Source organism: Oncorhynchus clarkii, chromosome 20 (genome assembly GCF_045791955.1).
Source record: "Oncorhynchus clarkii lewisi isolate Uvic-CL-2024 chromosome 20, UVic_Ocla_1.0, whole genome shotgun sequence".
Classification (NCBI taxonomy): domain Eukaryota; kingdom Metazoa; phylum Chordata; class Actinopteri; order Salmoniformes; family Salmonidae; genus Oncorhynchus; species Oncorhynchus clarkii.
Genome location: NC_092166.1, coordinates 57183121 through 57202257, shown reverse-complemented (window position 1 = coordinate 57202257; position 19137 = coordinate 57183121). Strand labels below are relative to the sequence as shown.

The 19137-nt window shown below is 39.8% G+C and overlaps 1 protein-coding gene across 2 annotated transcripts in view; it reads right to left on the bottom strand.

The window, feature by feature from the left end:
• LOC139376567 (monocarboxylate transporter 12-B-like) overlaps nucleotides 1-16129 on the bottom strand; it is a 33098-nt gene extending 16969 nt beyond the window's left edge. Inside the window, exons 1-2 of one of the 2 annotated variants that reach the window (XM_071119307.1) lie at nucleotides 15642-16129; nucleotides 8885-8988 (exon numbers count right to left, since the gene is read on the bottom strand). In XM_071119307.1, the coding sequence (XP_070975408.1) occupies nucleotides 8885-8988; nucleotides 15642-15769 (232 nt within the window). In that variant the 5' untranslated portion in view covers nucleotides 15770-16129. The remainder of the gene's footprint in view (nucleotides 1-8884; nucleotides 8989-15641) is intronic. The other variant, XM_071119306.1, reaches the window with a different exon arrangement.
• Nucleotides 16130-19137: the final 3008 nt, after the last annotated feature.

Genomic DNA, 19137 nt, shown 5'->3' with positions numbered 1-19137 from the left:
TAAAGTAATAGCCGCTATAGCTCAGGCTGAGATATGTGTGAATCCATATTGGTGCCCAGGTTTGGTTTTAGGTGGAAGAGCCTCAATATTCTCCTATTGATTTTCTTTTCCATACATATAAAGGATGAGGCTATGGAGCGGCGATGCAGACTTAAGAGTTTACATTGGAGAGTTGAAATCCCCTGCATGTTAGCTAGTGGGAAAACCCCCTTTTGGATCTTTACATGTTTAATTTTTGGGTTTAGTATAGTTCGAGTTCAGGGTTCATATCATTTGTTTATGCTCAGTGAGATGGAGGAGAGTTCAACACATGGAAAAAGGTACCACCCCACTTTTACAGTGGGATCCAGCCTGGATATTGAATGGTCAAGACACAATGGCAGGTAACGGACTGCGTGTATGTACATGGAACATTAGGGGGAGCCATAACCCCATTAAGAGGAAGAAGGTACTATCTTTTTTGAAAAAAGAAAATATTGATATTGCCCTGTTGCAAGAAACTCATTTGGATGATAAGGAGCACCTGAAATTACAACAAGGGGGGTTTGGTCAAGTGTTTTTCTCATAATTTACATCCAGAAGTAGAGGGGTAGCAATTCTGGTGAAAAAGAACTTACCACTTAAGGTCTTGAATTGTGTGAAATATAAATTTGGTCGCTTTGTTGTAATTAATGGTACTTTACAAGGGCAGAACATTTCTATAATAAATATTTACTTCCCCCCTGCTCACCCCCCTGATTTCCTCACTAAGGTTTTTCTAGACTTTTCAGAATTAAACTCGGACACTGCAGTGGTTGGAGGAGATTTTAACTGCTTGTTGAACCCCCTTATTGATAGGTTCCCCAGCGGTATAGCTTCACTCTCTCCTCAAGCTAAGTCACTTAAAGCTATTTGTGATGATCTGGGGTATGCGGATGTCTGGAGAGCTTTTCATCCCTCCAACAGAGAGTTCACTTTTTTCTCTGCACCTCATGGATGTCAGACTAGAATAGATTATTTTTTTGTGCCCAGGACGTCTCTGCAGTCTGTTCTATCCGCTAGGATAGGAAGCATAGTCATATCTGATCATGCTGAGGTGATCCTGGACATAAAACTCAACGGGGCATTCAATCGGTCAAGACATTGGAGGTTGAACACAACCATTCTTAAAGACCATACATTCACATCATATTTCATTACAGAGTTTAAAGCATTTTTCTCTATTAACTCTCAATCAACAGATAACCCCTCGCTCCTTTGGGAGACCTGTAAAGCGTATGCCAGGGGCCTGATTATGTCATACACAGCTACTAAGAGACAGAAAAAGCGTGAAAAGCAAAAAATGTTAGAGGGTGAATTAGGAACTAAAGAGAAGGACTACATTAAAACGCCCACTCCTGCCCTATTAAAGGAAATATCAGTCATTAGATCAATGTTAGACTCTCTCCTAACACAGGACGCTGAAAAGAAAATGAGATTTGTGAGGCAAAAGCTATATGAACATGGCGATAAGCCAGGAAAGTACTTGGCATACCTAGCTAAAAAGAGAGCTGACTCTCAGTCAATTGCTACTATTACTGACTCTGATGGTAATCATTTATATGAAAATAAATTGATAAGTGACTCATTTAAGAAATTTTATACAAATCTTTATGCCTCAGAACTGCAAAATGATGCACCCAAATTAATGGAGAACTTCTTTTGTAAGATTGAGCTCCCTACTATCTCCGAAGAGCAGCGGTCCCTCCTTAATGCCCCTATTACCAGGGAAGAGATAATGTTCGCAATTAAAATCTGCAAAATGGTAAGGCCCCAGGACCAGACGGGTTTTGTAGTGAGTTCTATAAAGAGTTCCATGGCCTGATCCTTGAGCCATTGCGTGATATGTTTAATCACTCATTTTCAAATGACCAACTCCCTCAAACGCTGAGAGAAGCCAACATTTCACTTATTCTCAAAAAGGGAAAATGTCCAGAGTCTTGTTCCTCGTACAGACCAATTTCCCATCTGAATGTGGATAGAAAATTGCTTTCTAAAATTCTAGCCACAAGATTAGAGGACTCACTGCCATTAATTGTGAAAGGAGACCAAACTGGCTTCATTAAGGGCCGTAAGTCATGCAACAATGTCAGGCGGCTTCTTAATGTAATTCAAGCTTACCAACAAAGTGCTGTGGATGGTCTGGTGCTCTCCCTAGATGCTGAGAAAGCATTTGATCGTGTGGAGTGGTCTTACCTATTATTTGCTCTAAATAAATTTGGTCTGGGCGACAACTTTATAAAATGGGTGAAAGTTTTATATGATGATCCTCAGGCTGCTGTCCTTACTAATGGGCTAAGGTCAAATAACTTCTCTATACACAGAGGTACCAGACAGGGCTGTCCTTTATCCCCCCTCCTCTTTGCACTCGTTATGGAACCACTGGCTGAGGCCATCAGGGTAACGCCTGCTATACAGGGGCTGCTCATTGGTGATGTTCACCATAAAATAAGCTTGTATGCTGATGATGTCCTGATATTCATCTCTAGTCCCGAGACTTCAATTACAGCTCTTATTAATATTATTGAATTATTCAGCGAATTCTCAGGCTACAAGATTAACCTAACTAAGTCAGAGGCTATGCCACTTGGTAGCCTGCACTCTGTACCTAATACTTCTCCCCCCTTCCCTTTTAAATGGTCTCCCTCAGGTTTCACGTATCTGGGTATATTTGTAACTCCTAAATTCCAGCAAATGTACAAAGCCAATTTTGTTCCCTTGTTTGATACAATAAGACAGGATCTGGAGCGCTGGAACTCTCTCCCGATTTCTTGGTTGGGTAGAATATCCCTCTTGAAAATGAACATTTTACCTAGACTACTTTACCCAATCCAAATGATCCCAGTATTACTCTCCAATAAGGTAATAAAGGATGTAAATGGATGGCTAAGTTCCTTTATATGGAGTAAACGCAAACCAAGACTTAAGATGGCAATATTGCAGCTGCCAAGTTCTATGGGCGGCTTGGACCTGCCCAATATCAGGTTCTATCAATGGTGTGCCCACCTTTGTTATATTTCTGACTGGATCACAAATGATGACTCCTCTATTTGGTTAGACATTGAGACTTCTCTTTCAAAATACCCCTTACAGGATCTTTTATTTTTCAGAAGTTTCAAGTCTGTAGAAGATCAATGCAATAATCCCGTTACACTTAACACACTCAAAGTATGGAGGTCAGTTCAACGCTTCCTGGGAAGGTCCAAACTAACCTCTGCTCTTACCCCAATTCTTAACAATCCAGATTTCAGTCCAGGATTGCTGGATGCCGGCTTTAACTCTTGGCTTAATAAGGGCATACGCAGGCTAAATGACTTATTTTTTGATAAGATTTTGTTGTCATTTGAGCAGATGGTCGAGAAATATCGACTCCCAAAGCAGGACTTTTTCCGCTTCCTACAAGTAAGACATTATATCCTGAAGAGCACCACCTTAATTGGTAACCCTGATGTGTCTGTCATTGAAAGAATGCTTTTTTTCCCACAAAGGAAAATGTCTGTAAGTCTGTTTTATGATACTTTAAGGTCCCTTTCTGCTGTCAACACACAGAGGGTGAAACAAGTGTGGGAGAAAGAATTGTCTGTTACTATTGACGAAGAGATGTGGGAGGACATTTGGAGATATGCAAAAACAATATCTATATGTAATCGTACTAGAGCAATCCAATTAAGAATAATACACAGATTGCATATATCCCCAAATCGCAGACATGCTTTTAGCCCCACCTCCTCTTCCCCTCAGTGTCTTAAATGCAAAACTGATACAGGCACCCTAACACATTGTTTATGGTCATGTACCAAAATACAAAGATACTGGTCTGGTGTTCTGCAAGAAATTGAAAAGATCCTAGGGGTTGATCTAGAATTGGGCCCAGTTTCTTTACTGTTAGGTCTCCCTAGTAGGCAGGTTACTTCTGTGGGTAAAAGGAGGCTTTACAACATCCTTACCTTCGCAGCGAGGAAAAACATCCTTTTACAGTGGATTAGTGATAAGGTTCCTTCTATTAAAGATTGGCATAAGATACTATTTGAATGGGTGCCTCTGGAATATCTGACATGTACATTGCATTCTAAAACAGACCAGTTCTACAAAGTATGGGAACCTTATCTAAATTACCTAGAACCTGAGGTATCAGCTATAATGCTGCAAGGATTCTCGTAGAATGACGGGGATGTATGTATTTCAGAGCTACACTGTACGTTCCATGTGTGGAACCTAACCTCTTGGTTTAAACTGAGCTTTTTTGTTTAATTTCTGTTTGTAAGTTTGTTTAAAATGTATGTATTGAGAGACGCAATGATGGTGATGGGGTGAGAGAAGCTTTCTGTGTGCTTTGTCTCTGTTGTTGTATCTCTTAATATGGGTGAAAATTGTAAAATTCCAATAAAAATACTGTTAAAAAAAATTAAAAAAAATAAGTAGGATTGATCCAAAAGCTCTGACCTCACGACAGTCACAGCTAGCTAACAGTACACTTTAACTTGACATTAGGTTTATGCAGTTTTTACTACACAATAAAAAATAAATCAAATGAAAAGCCGCGTTCGACACGATTATCTAAACATACTGCATACTGACCAGCTCCAATAGACGCAGGCTATATGGCAGACCAATACAAACGCAACTCTTGGCATGTCCGGCTCACTCATTATCTCAGCCAATCATGGCTAGCGGGAAGGTTACTGACTTTTTCTGTAGCTAAACCAACTAGACTCGTAATTTAACAATTGTATTCGTATTTACAGATGGCATAAAAGTTTGATAGTAAGGCACATGAAAGTTCACATGTTCGAGAAGGCATTTCTGCCAAAAAACGCATTTTGATTAAAAAAATACTTTTTACATTCAAACGGCTCTACTGTGAAGTCGTGACTTGCGACATACGCCTAGTTTCCTGAATCGGGTCACATATAGTGTACCTCACTGCTAGTTTCAACTTGTATAAATAGATGCAAGTACATTTTTCTCTTTTGCCACTTTTTTTTGTCACTTTGGACTATTGATACTGTGAGTAAACACAAGACAAAGAGTTGCAAAATGTGAACCTAGAAGAGAGGTTTGTGATCCGCAGCAGTCCTCTGTGACCCGTGCTGACTTGCCTTGGCATACACCTGCCTGAACATGTTACCTAAGTCAGCCTTGAGTCTGCTATGAGTCAGTTTAAGGGTCTATTTTTACATGCTTTTTCAAAACAGTCTCTATCGTGGTGTCAAATTTCACTGGGAGCAAGCGAAATAAACAAACTCCCTCTGTTGGGTCATAGTGTTGTGACACTGTTTTGGTATTTCAAGATGTTCTCTGTGTGTTGCTGACTTTGTTCTCTCAAGAGCTAAATCAACAGGAAAAGAAGCAAACTCCTCTCACTGGTGTCTGCTTTAGTCAGACATGGGGTTCTCAGTACTTCATTCTTAAATACGACTGCACTAATGTGTACCTACTAATAAAATACAATCCTGTGATTCAACCCAAAAACTTTTTTAAGAGCAATCAACATGTCCAAAAGATCTATAGAAGATCCAAAGAAGATCCACGCACTTAAAAAACACTAAAACATAACTTCTGTTCTATGTAAGGGGGTCAAACAGGGAACATCCCAATTTAAGAGAAGCAGCTAAAACTGACCAATGGGTTGGCTGAGTTGCAAGGACACATTGCCAGTCAGCGGCCTGTGACTTTCTCAACTTAAGCATACTGTAACTTCGCTGTGTGATTGTAAAAAGCACATTTACATGACATTGTCTTCATCATGTGTCCTAATTGGAAGCAAAATGATGTACAAAATATCAAACCTAGTTGTCTTAGTTGTCAAACTGGCTTAACTTCTCCTTAACAGTCTTTTAAAAGCTTATATGTTTACATCCAATGAACCAAATCCATTTCATGACTACCCTGGGAATTGAGCAACCTGTCTAGACCACACATTCCAAGACAGTGCCAGGCCGAGTGTGATGCCAGATCACTGTTGCTGAAGCAGCACTTGACTGATGGCCAGTTGTATTTGTATGTATTATGTATCCCCATTAGCTGCTGCTAAGGTATAAGCTACTCTTCCTGGGGTCTGGCAAAATTAAGGCATATATACCATTTTAGAAACATTACAATACATTCATAAATTATTTCACAACACACTAAGTGTATGCCCTCAGGCTCCTACTCCGCTACCACATATCTACAACACAAAATCCATGTGTACGCATGTTATTGTGTGTGTGTATGCATGTTTCTGTGCCTATGTTTGTGTTGTTTCACAGTCCCCATTGTTCCATAATGTGTATTTTTAAATCTGATTCTACTGCTTACATCAGTTACCTGATGTGGAATAGAGTTCCATGTAGTCATGACTCTATGTAGTACTGTGCATCTCCCATAGTCTGTTCTGTACTTGGGGACTGTGAAGAGACCTCTGGTGGCATGTCTTGTGGGGTATGCATGCGTGTCAGAGCTGTGTGCTAGTCGTTTAAACAGACAGCTCGGTGCTTTCAACATGCCAATACCTCTCACAAATACAAGTAGTGATGAAGTCAATCTATCCTCCACTTTGAGCCAAGAGAGATTGATGTGCATATTATTGATGTTAGCTCTCTGTGTACATCTTCCACTGCAAATCTACCATTCCAGTGTTTTACTTGCTATATTTTATTTACTTCGCCACCATGGCCTTTTTTTGCCTTTACCTCCCTTATCTCACCTCATTTGCTCACATTGTATATAGACTTATTTGTCTACTGTATTATTGACTGTACGTTTGTTTTACTCCATGTGTAACTCTGTGTTGTTGTATGTGTCGAACTGCTTTGCTTTATCTTGGCCAGGTTGCAATTGTAAATGAGAACTTGTTCTCAACTTGCCTACCTGGTTAAATTAAATAAAGGTGAAATAAAAATATATATTTTTTAAAACATCCAAGGGCCAGCCGTGCTGCCCTGTTCTGAGCCAATTGAAATTAACCCAAGTCCCTCTTTGTGGCACCTGACCACCCGACTGAACAGTAGTCTAGCTGCAATAAAACTAGAGCTTGTAGAACCTGCCTTGTTGATAGTGCTGTTAAGAAGGTAGAGCAGCACTTTATTATGGACAAACTTCTCCCCATCTTAGCTACTGTTGTATCAATATGTTTTGATATGTTACTCCAAGCAGTTTAGATATGTTTGATATGTTACTCCAAGCAGTTTAGTCACCTCAATTTGCTAAATTTCCACATCATTTATTACAAGATTTAGTTGAAGTTTAGGTTTTTGCAAATGATTTGTCCCAAAGACAATGCTTTTAGTTTTTGAAATATTTAGGACTAAAGTATTCCTTGCCACCCATTCTGAAACTAACTGCAGCTCTTTGTAAAGTGTTGCAGTCATTTCAGTCGTTGTAGTAGCTGACGTGGATAGTGTTGAGTCATTCCTATACATAGACACACTGGCTTTACTCAAAGCAAGTGGCATATCATAAGTAAAGATTGAAAAACGTAAGGGGCCTAGAAGGCTGCCCTGGGGAATTCCTGATTCTACCTGGATTGTGTTGAAGAGGCTACCATTGAAGAACACCCTCTGCGTTCTGTTTGACAGGTAAGTCTTCATCCAGAATATATCAGGGGATGTAAACACCTATGTTTTTCCAGCAGCAGATCATGATCAATAATGTCAAAAGCTGCACTGAATTCTAACAAAACAGCCCCCACAATATTTTTATCATCAATTTCTCTCGCCCAATCATTAGTCATTTGTATAGTGCTGTGCTTATTAAATGTCCTTCCCTATAAGCTTGATAAAAGTCTGTTGTGAATTTGTTTACTGTAAAATAACATTGTATCTGGTCAATTTTCCCCAAAACTTTACTAAGGGTTGGTAGCAGGCTGATTGGTCGGCTATTTGAGCCAGTAAATGGGTCTTTACTATTCTTAAGTAGCGGAATGAATTTTGCTTCCCTCCAGGCCTGATGGCACACACTTTTAGGTAGGCTTAAATTGAAAATATGGCAAATAGGAGTGGTAATTTCGTCCGCTATTATCCTCTGTAATTTTCCATCCAAGTTGTCAGACCCCGGTGGCTTGTCATTGTTGATAGACAACAATATTTTCACCTCTTCCACACTCCACAAAATGACAGTGCTTGTCTTCCAATATTTGGTCATATATACTTGGATGTGTAGTGTCAGCATTTGTTGCTGGCATGTGATGCCTAAGTTTGCTAATCTTGCCAATTAAAAAAATCATTCAAGTTAGTGGCAATATGGCAATATCAGTTAGTTTTGTGATGAATGAGCCATCTGATTCAATGAATGATGGAGCTGAGGTAGCTTTTTTTCCCCCAAATGTAATTGAATTTCATAAATGTGTCAAGTGCAGCATCTGTTTGCTCCTCATTACACACCACTGACAAATATTCTTTACATCAAAAACATAGGACTCACTACACAACTTATTGTATGACCTCTTATACACTATATTAGGCCCAGCACTTTGGTTTCCTTAGATATGGCTACTATATTGTGATCACTACATCCAATGGATCTGGATACTGCTTTCAAGCACATTTCTGTAGCAATAGTAAAAATGTGATTAATACATATTGATGATTTCATCCCTGTGCTGTTTGTAGCTACCCTGGTAGGTTGACTGATAACCTGAACCAGGTTGCAGGCACTGGTTACAGTTTGAAGCTTTTTCTTGAGTGGGCAGCTTTATGAATATTTAAATCACCCAGAAAATATACCTCTGTTGATATCACATACATTATCAAGCATTTCACACATGTTATCCAGATACGGACTGTTAGCAGTAGATGGTATATAGCAGCTTCCCACAAGAATGGGCTTTAGGTGAGGCAGATGAACCTGTAGCCATATTACTTCAGTATTTAATATGATGACTTACCACACAGCATAGTGGTGCAGTCCACCAGACTGTGGATCCAGGCTGTCCCTGAATAGTCCCTACCAAAGTGCATCTGAAACTCCACAAAAAAAATGGAGATGCATCTGGAACAGAAGAAAAAGATCAAGATGAAGAGAAATCACGACAAAAAAATGGATTATCTTGCATATTTCAAAATGTATCAGAACTTAAAAATGTATGTTTCCTAGTGGTGTATCTGACACAAATTTGACACAAGTCACAATGGTGTGCATACACGCACACACACACACACACAGTCTGACAAGCACACACACACCAACACACCATTTTTGGTGTATACAGCACATGTTCTCAGAACACACTGAGGTTTCTTCGATTATGTAATTACTCTTTTCCAGCTAGACATGGTGATGACCAGAGCGGTCGGAGGGAGCGATGCAACCGTAATGAATTGTGTAATCACGAAGCTGAGGGGAGAGCTGTAAAAAGCCTGGGACGTGTGGGAAGAACGCCTGCTTGGGGGGTAATGAACCACAAGCTCCTACGTCCGAATCTGCAGAGAGGCTGCACCTGTACAAACAGAGGAATAGCACCAGTCAGGCGATAAGGCCCAGATCACTCAGTGTGAATGTGACGGCCATCTGATCCTCATGTCCTCCCCAGCACTGGTCAGAGAACGCACATGTGGGGACCTACACAGTGTGTCCCTCCGTCAGCCTGCTGTTTCCTTACACACACACACAAACGTGTACACACACGCGCTGTCCGCTACAGCTGGTTTAGGGGTTTAAACTCACTCACTAGACCTTAAAGGACCTTGGGATCACTTATGCATATCAAGAAAGTAGAGGATCAGGACTGCCTAGACTTATTACCTTTGGTTACTCTCAAACCCTTGGTAAAATTTCACCCATTCCTTCCAATTCCGACCTAATATTGCAATGTGCAATAGGGTAAAGGTTCAAGGTGACAATCTGGGCAGGCATTATCAGTTTACAACAATCAGTGACCAGGTTGCTGTTTGATAATTATTGAATAATGTTTGGAGGGACATTCCAACATGCTCTTCCTTGTTTAAATGTTTTCCAATTCTAATCTATACAAAGGATTGCTTTATGGAAATGTGAGATTATAATCTCCTTCTTTATCCCTCACCCAACAGCTCTTCATCTGACTGAACCATTTTTCTTCAGTAATGCAATTCACTAAACCCCCTTCACCTGGGTAACAAAGCATGAAACGTGAAACCTTGAAAAACAACATTTTAGAGGAGACCTACAAAAATGTATTTGTTCCAGCAAACAGTTCGCTTGAGTTTTTTTCTGGCAAGCAATTCTCTCAAGATTCTATTTGAATCTGTGGCAAACCTGTGGCAACAATATTTTTTGCCATTAGTGACAAACAGTTTACCAGAAGCCTTTTCTGGTGAACACATGAGTTCCAAGACCAGTAATCATTGGTGACCAGTCAGGGGGAGAAGGAAAATCAGTTGGAAAGCTATCTACCTAGCTACCTACCGAAATTGTCCAGTGAGCAGGGGTTGGAACCGGTTCAGGGAACAGAACCAAAAACTGAAAAATAAGGACAATTTTTAGAGGAACAGAACCGAGAACTAAAGTGATCAATACTGTTCTGGAACAGAAACTTTATTTTAAAAGCATGGAAATGGGTTAATAATGTTGTTTTATGGGCATTTTTTTCAGTCCCACAACAAACACAACAAAGTGCCTGTGCAAAGCCCTCACTGTCACTCAAACTTGTTCTAGTGTCTGCCTGCCTGCCAGCTGAAAATCTTTGCCAGTGTGTGTGTGGTGTACTTGCCCCTCCCCCTCCTTACGAAGCATACATAGTCTACTGTAGCTACTGACGTTACAGGGGTGATTCAGAAATTAGGGAGAGCAATGTTTAATTAGAAAATAATGGATTAACTTTTTCAATGCTAGTTAAGGATACTATAGTTATCATGTTTCACATTGGATTTATTATCTACAAAAAGCTAAGATGTGTTATTATTTTAATTCTGGTTATTATTTTAATTCAAACTTGTTAGCTAGCTACGCTTGTTAGCTTATGATCAATTAGCCTTTTAAAATGACAAACTTGTATTAGCTAACACAATGTGCCATTGGAACACAGGCGTGATGGTTGCTGATAATGGGCCTCTGTACGCCTATGTAGATATTCCATCCAAAATCAGCCGTTTCCAGCTACAGTAGTCATTTGCAACGTTAACAATGTCTACACTTTCTAATCAATTTTATGTTATTTTAATGGAAAAAAAATGTGCTTTTCTTTAAAAAACAAGGACATTTCTAAGTGACCACAAACTTTTGAACGGTAGTGTATATTGATTTCAGAGTTTAAAAAAGAAACAGGAACAATATAAACCGTAACTTTTTGGGGGTTTGAACTGGTTCAGAACTTTAATTTGCTAGTCGGAACAAAACGATTGGGAAATAATGTTGGTTCCAACCCCTGCCGTTGAGTGTCTAACTTATTCATTAAACATCCTAAGAAACTTTAAAATTGTGTTAGCTAATTGATGCTTAGCAATGTCATGTTTGGGGCCTCCCGGGTGGCGCAGGGGTTAAGGGCGCTGTACTGTAGCGGGGGTCAAATAAAACAATAAAAAAAAATAAAAAGCAATGTCATGTTTTATCGGATAAACACATTTTGGCTAGTGCTTAACGTTAGCTATCATATTTTTTTCACAATTAATGTGATAGCTAGCTAACTAATGATTTGCCTGAACACTTATTTTTTAGGTGAATAACTTGCTGTCTTAGTACCAATATGCATGCCAATATGCTAGTGTCACCGTTCAGTAGCATGTTAGCTAGAACAGCTAAGGTAGCAACAATATGAGCTAACTTGACATCAAAGCAAAACTTTACTTTTGCAGATGGATACCGTTCCCCTACCCGTGGTGTTGGTTGAATCTGCATTGGGAGGAGGATGCATCAACAACCTGGAAAGATGTTAGTGGTGCACTCCCTCATAACACTTTTTTTTTAGTGATAAATGAGTGTATCGTCTTCAAGCTTGAAAAGGACGCTATGTAAATGCATGTATTATTCTGATAAATTAATACATTCATTCTTTGTAACAATTAGATCTCTCATTGCTTTAAACTAGTAACGAGCTCATCTTAATCACGTGTTGTTAATTCTCCCTTTCTTTCCAGAAGCAATCAGTTACAATGCACCTGGTCAAGGTCAAGGTTTCTTGCATGCATGGCTTTGTTGACAATAATTCATTTTGGAAAATAATATGAATTCCCATACTAGGCATAAATACATTTTATGTTGCATTTCTTCCACCCAAGCCTTGTACACCTGAGTCAGGAAGAAGAGACAACTAGTATTTTACATTTAGCAGATGCTCTTATCCAGAGCAATTTACAGTAGTGAGTGCATACATTTTTATACTGGTCCCACGTGGAAATCAAACCCACATCCCTGGCAATGCAAGAGACATGCTCTAGCAACTGAGCCACACAGGACAACTAAACTCAGCAAAAAAAAGAAACGTCCTCCCACTGTCAACTGCGTTTATTTTCAGCAAACTTAACATGTGTAAATATTTGTATGAACATAACAAGATTCAACAACTGAGACATAAACTGAACAAGTTCCACATTTGCCAGTTCTTGCTGTGAGATGTTACCCCACTCTTCCACCAAGGCACCTGCAAGTTCCCGGACATTTCTGGGGGGAATGGCCCTAGCCCTCACCCTCTGATCCAACAGGTCCCAGACGTGCTCAATGGGACTGAGATCCGGGATCTTCGCTGGCCATGGCAGAGACTGCCTGCAATGACAACAAGCTCAGTCCGATGATGCTGTGACACACTGCCCCAGACCATGACGGAACCTCCACCTCGAAATCGATCCCGCTCCAGAGTACAGGCCTCGGTGTAACGCTCATTCCATTCGACGATAAACGTAAATCTGACCATCACCCCTGGTGAGACAAAACCGTGACTCGTCAGTGAAGAGCACTTTCTGCCAGTCCTGTCAGGTCCAGGTTTGTGCCCATAGGCAACGTTGTTGCCAGTGATGTCTGGTGAGGACCTGCCTTACAACAGGCCTACAAGCCCTTAGCCCAGCCTCTCTCAGCCTATTGCGGACAGTCTGAGCACTGATGGAGGGATTGTGCATTCCTGGTGTAACTCGGGCAGTTGTTGTTGCTCGGATGTACCGATCAGGTACATGTGGTCTGCCACTGTGAGGACGATCAGCTGTCCATCCTGTCTCCCTGTAGCGCTGTCTTAGGCGTCTCATAGTGCGGACATTGCAATTTGTTGCCCTGGCCACATCTGCAGTCCTCTTGCCTCCTTGCAGCATGCCTAAGGCACGTTCACGCAGATGAGCAGGTGCATGTTCATTAATTGTTTATGGTTCATTGAACAAGCATGGGAAACAGTGTTTAAACCCTTTACAATGAAGATCTGTGAAGTTATTTGGATTTTTACGAATTATCTTTGAAAGACAGGGTCCTGAAAAAGGGACATTTCTTTTTTTGCTGAGTTTAGTAGATAACTGGCTCTTAATGATCAAGTCCCCAGTCTAGATTGAAGATCATAATTAGTTGATTAGTTTGAATCACTTGTGCTTGGCTGGAGAAAAATATTGCATACTGTGGCTCTCTAGGAACAGCTGGCCACACATTTAAAGGTAGCTATAGTAAGCCTAAGCCTCAGTTTACACTAGCTACCTTGTTTGTTTATATAGCATTTATACATGACAGAAACATTGCTTCCTTGCTGAAAAATATATAGAATGTATGTTTCAGTGAAAAGCATAGCAACATCAAGGTAACATTGTAACAGCTGATGCTGTTTTTCCAAAGCCAAATCCGCCCATTAGCCGCTGAGTCTACCATTAAAAATGTTTTCAGTAATTGTTTTCAGTATCCTAATGTTGTTTTTGTTTGGTGTGTTCTGATTGTTTCAGTGCATGCATTCAACAAGCGTTGGACGAAGGACTTCCACAGGACCGCTATCTCCAAAATTCACTCAAAAAGTTATGTTTTTTTTTTTTTTATAATTATCTTTTAAAATTCCATTGGTTAAAAGCTATTTCTCAGTCATCACTTGGCTCATGTAAATTCTGTAGCTCCATTAAACATCCCACAGTCAACATCCCCAATGTGTTCACATTTCTCTTTTGTAAATGTTATTTGGGAAATATTCAGTCTTTACTCTTTTCTTCATTAGCATGCTGATGATTTCAAGTTGCATTGATTTATTTTGATCTGTTTAGACATCGAATGCATGTTGTTTAGTATATTTATTAAGTTTAGTTCAGTTTTCTCTGTGGGAAGCAAGTTCATTTAAAGTTATATGTTATTTGGTTTACGTAGACACAACATTTCAATGTTAATACAAAATTCAAAAGGCACTCGCACATCTGAGCTATCTTTGTTGCAGGTGCGTGGTAACCTAACATGATGAGAAAAAAACAAGAAACACGCACACTGCTCTTGCTAGTATCACTGCTCTTTAATAAGCTTTACGTATCGGCCTCAAGGCCTTTGTCAGAGCTTTTGTGAGTGTTTATAATTTGCACCCTTATGTAGACATTACTCCCCCCCCCCACATCTCAATGCATCGAATGGGGTTGGAGTCGAGGGAAATTCCCAAAAGGTCTTAATGACGAGATGCCCATGCATGTTGTGTTGTAAATGTGATCATTAATTAATGCCACTAATTCAGACTACTCTGGCGTTTTTTCTTGCACTGTACCGAATGATTTATGAAAACTTACATGATAGGTCGATGTTCTCATTGTGGTTTTACAGACGTGCTTAATGCGTTTTTATGTACACACTTTATTAGAATACTTATGAAATGCACATTGTTATATTTGGTAACACTTGCTTATTTTCCCTGGACTCCAACCCCATCCGATGCATTGAACAGATGTGGGGGGGAGCAATGCTGTTAATACACAAAGTAACCAAAAACCTGATATTTGTATACATAATGCTTGTTTGCCACAAGTCACCGCAAATTTGCCACAACAGTTTGCCAGAAAACTCATTTGCGTGTGAAAATATTGTCAAAAATTTGTCACAACTATTTGCCAGAAATAAGCCTGTTTTTTTTCCCGTTAAGGGTAGATGTTAAAACACAACCATCCTCACTCAGGGTGTATTGTGCTTCAATGTAGTTCTATACTGAAGGCCTGCTTCTGACCTGCAGGTTGTTTACCAGGCACCCAGTGTAACCTGAACTGGGAAGTGTGATGGCAGAAACACAAGATACCTCTTGCCACTTTAGTAAACCGGAGTCATGTTCTAAAGTCATACTCAGTCCAAGTTGCACTATATATAGAGTTGACTTTGACCTGTATTACATATATTATAAACATTTCATCATACCATAACAGTGTTATTGTTTGAAAATCATTTTCAGATGTATTTAAAAGGACATACAATATTTCTGTGTAAGATGATAATAAGTATTGGAGAATAAGTATGTTTGAATACCTTTCAACTCACACACTTTATTAAGTACATAGCCCACCATTATAGAATGGATGGATAACCTGCATCAAGTTTGGTAAAAATTATTCTTGAGTTTTGTTTGAAATCATAATTTGTCCCACAAACTTAACTGTACTCAAACATGTAATAAAATTGCTAATAGACTGATTTGTTAGGATGCCCACATATACTGTAAAATAAACACACATGCTTATCACTCCACAGTTCCCAGAGTTGGGTCAGGTCCCAAGGGATCTGCAGTGACTCTCTCCAGCTGCCAGACTTACCTAGTGACGGCACGTGTGCAAACAGTGACCATGAAGCAGCCGGCCACGATCACCCAGCCCCAGCCCCCATCAGGAGGGGGGACCGCTGGTCTCTTCTTCCCCTGAGCCATAGCCGCAGCATGAACCATGCTCAGATCCTTGTTCTGTTCACGCGGTTTTCTCCTGTTCTCAGCCAAGAAGCCCCAGGTACACCTCGCAGACAGACAGCCTCACACAGTCACACCTAGAATGGGTTGCACTGATTGTTGAAGAGGCTGTTCAGTTCACTTCAGTTACACTGTTGTAGAACACAGGGAGAAGCAAATATACTAGCTAAGACTCTATGAATAAGTAAAAAAGAGACTCGGAATCATTGACAGGCATCAATTGAGAGGCAGTACCCATAAACAAAAAACCTCAGACATCTTCTCTGGGTCTAAAACATGTCCAGCCCATTCAGCATTTGTTGAAGAGCTAGCCTACGAACAAGGCTAGTCACTGCTGATGTGCATGTTGAAATACTTTACTCCCCGGCCCAAGCAGCACAGTGAGGCGACAGGGTAATGACGTAGGAGTCCATGAGAGGAGGTGTTTACTGGCAAGGTGTCAGGGCTAACTCGGGGTGGTACAATATTAACTTCAGACACCAGCAGCCGTCTGCTGGCATGACTTCGGACCCTGTTGAAAAGCTGTGGCATGTGCTACCCTAAAACACTTTCCATCTCTGCAGCTTTGGTTCCTCAGATGTCAATTGACCAGGTGATTTGGCTACCCTTCATTTCCCTTAAATGTACTCCCGCAAGCAGCAAAAAAGGCTTTGATTGATGAATGTCAGTTAATGTCAGTACATAAATCACTAATCTTAATCAATAATCCAGTGTGATTTAAATCAGTAATCGAAACGCACTAGCTCTATGATATCTTTATATGGTAACTAAATAAAGAGTTAACATTTTTAAATAAGAATGTGGAGGATATACAGTGCCTTCAGAAAGTATTCATACCACTTGACTTATTCCACATGTTGTTGTTTTACAGCCTGAATTCAAAATTCAATAAATATATGTTTTCTCTCAGCAATCTACAAATAATACCACATAATGGTAAAGTGAAAACATATTTTTTAAATCTTTTCAAATGTATTTAAAAATTAAATACAGAAATATCTAATTTACATAAGCATTCCCACCCCTGAGTCAATACTTTGTAGAAGCACTTCTGGCAGTGATTAAAACTGTAATTCTTTCTGGGTAAGTCTCTAAGAGCTTTCCACACATGGATTGTGCAACATTTGCCCATTATTGTATAAAAATTCTTAAAGCTCTATCAAATTGGTTGTTGATCATTGCTAGACAACCATTTTCAAGTCTTGCCATAGATTTGCCATAGATTTAAATCAAAACTGTAACTCAGCCACTGAGGAACGTTCACTGTCTTCTTGGTAAGCAACTCCAGTGTAGATTTGGCCTTGTATTTTAGGTTATTGTCTTGCTGAAAGGTGAATTCATCTCCCTGTGTCTGGTGGAAAGCAGACTGAACCAGATTTTCCGGATATTGCCTGTTCTTAGCTCCATTCCATTTAATTGTTTTCCTGAAAAACTTACCAGTCCTTAACAATTGTGACCCGTTTGGCAGAAAAGCCTTCTCGAACATGTGAACTTTCACATGCCTTAATAACAAATTTTATGCCATCTGGAAATACGAATAAAATTGTAAAATTATGAGCCTAGTTGGTTTAGCCACAGAAAACTGCCCGACCAAGCAAAAAGGCAGTAACTGCTCATTTGGTCGAAAATGAGTTAATGTCATTTTTGCTACATTAAATACATGCTTAATCATGTGGACAAGTATCCTGCCTCTATTGTATTGTGTTTTGGAGAAAATGGGGGTCACGTTAGCAGTAACTGCATAAAGTTACTGTGAAACCAAGGTAAATAAAAGCAATTTTTCTCAGTTCCACGCTATAAGCAGCTACTGCCTTTCTGGTTGGTAGGGCAGAAAAAGTGGGCAACCTTCCCTCTAGCCACGATTGGCTGAGATAAGGAGTGGGCTGGATATGCCGAGAGATAAGTTTGGATTGGTCTGCCATATAGTACGCTTCTGTCTATAAAAAATATATATGGCATAGTAAAACTGCATAAGTGTGGCTCTCCACTTTCCGGAGGACCGAGTTTTGAAATCTGTGGAATTCGAGTATGATAGCTAAGGAGATGGAGAAAACACCTGTCTCCGGATTACATCTTCAAACTAAGGGCAGCCATGGCATCTGACAGGAGATGTGTCCATCCATGATGGGTAAGATGGTCTAGCTAGCTACATCTTCAGATATTACATGTTTCTAATTTTGACAGAAAGTGGTTTCATTTCAAGTTAAAATGCACTGTTAGCTAGCTAACATTAGCTGGCTGGCTCACTAGCTAACGTTACGTGTATGATATTATTATTCGTATATCAGAGCCATTTGCTTGGCTAGTTATAGCCTAATGTTAGCTAGCTAACATTGAACCTGGTTGGTTAGCTACCTGCAGATTCATGCAGGGTAGTAATGCCATGAGTTGGGATTATGGTTCATTGTTTAGCTAGCTCACTAGCGACATGTCTTAACAAAAGACTCCACTATTCAAGTAACAATTTTGGGTGCATTCGATTTCAGTGCACTCTGGTCTGAGTGTGCCAGAGCGCAGAATAACAGATGCATTTACGAACGCTCAACACACGTTGAATATGACCGGTGTCAGTAAACGACGGCAAAAAAGCATAATTAAATTGTTGCCAACAGCACAGTTACAGTAACCAACACTCTGGATAACAAGAAAACAGCTTAACCAGCTCTGCTTTCACGAGTAAAATGCTCAGAGTTTGGGTGTGGACTAAAGCTTAAGAGGGTGTGAACAATGCTGAATGGCTGTAGACAAAGAAGAGTTCTCCGGTAGGTATCAAAACTTTCAAAGGCCATTTTTTCAAAAGTGAGGTTACAAGTTTATCAACTTTCAAAGCATAATTACTTTCCCATTATTCCTAAAATGCCGTGTATGATATACCATTTTGTAGCTCTGTGTCTCTGCTTTTAACCAATGTAAAATACACTATTTCACAGTTTGTTACATAAGACCAAATCAAGGCTGTCGGTCACAATTACAAGCATTTTTTGCAGTATTACTTTAGTGCCTTGTTGAAAACAGGATACATGTTTTGGAATATTTTTATTCTGTGCAGTCTTGCTTCTTTTCACTCTGTCAATTAGGTTAGTATTGTGGAGTAACTACAATGTTGTTGATCCATCCTCAGTCACCATTGTCCTTACGGTGAAATTCCTGAGTGGTTTCCTTCCTCTCAGGCAACTGAGTTAGGAAGGACACATGTATCTTTGTAGTGACTGGGTGTAAGTGTAATTAATAACTTTACCATGTTCAAAGGGATATTCAATGTCATTTTTTTATCAATCTACCAATAGGTGCCCTTCTTCACGTGGCATTGTAAAACCTCCCTTGTCTTTGTGGTAGAATCTGTGTTTGAA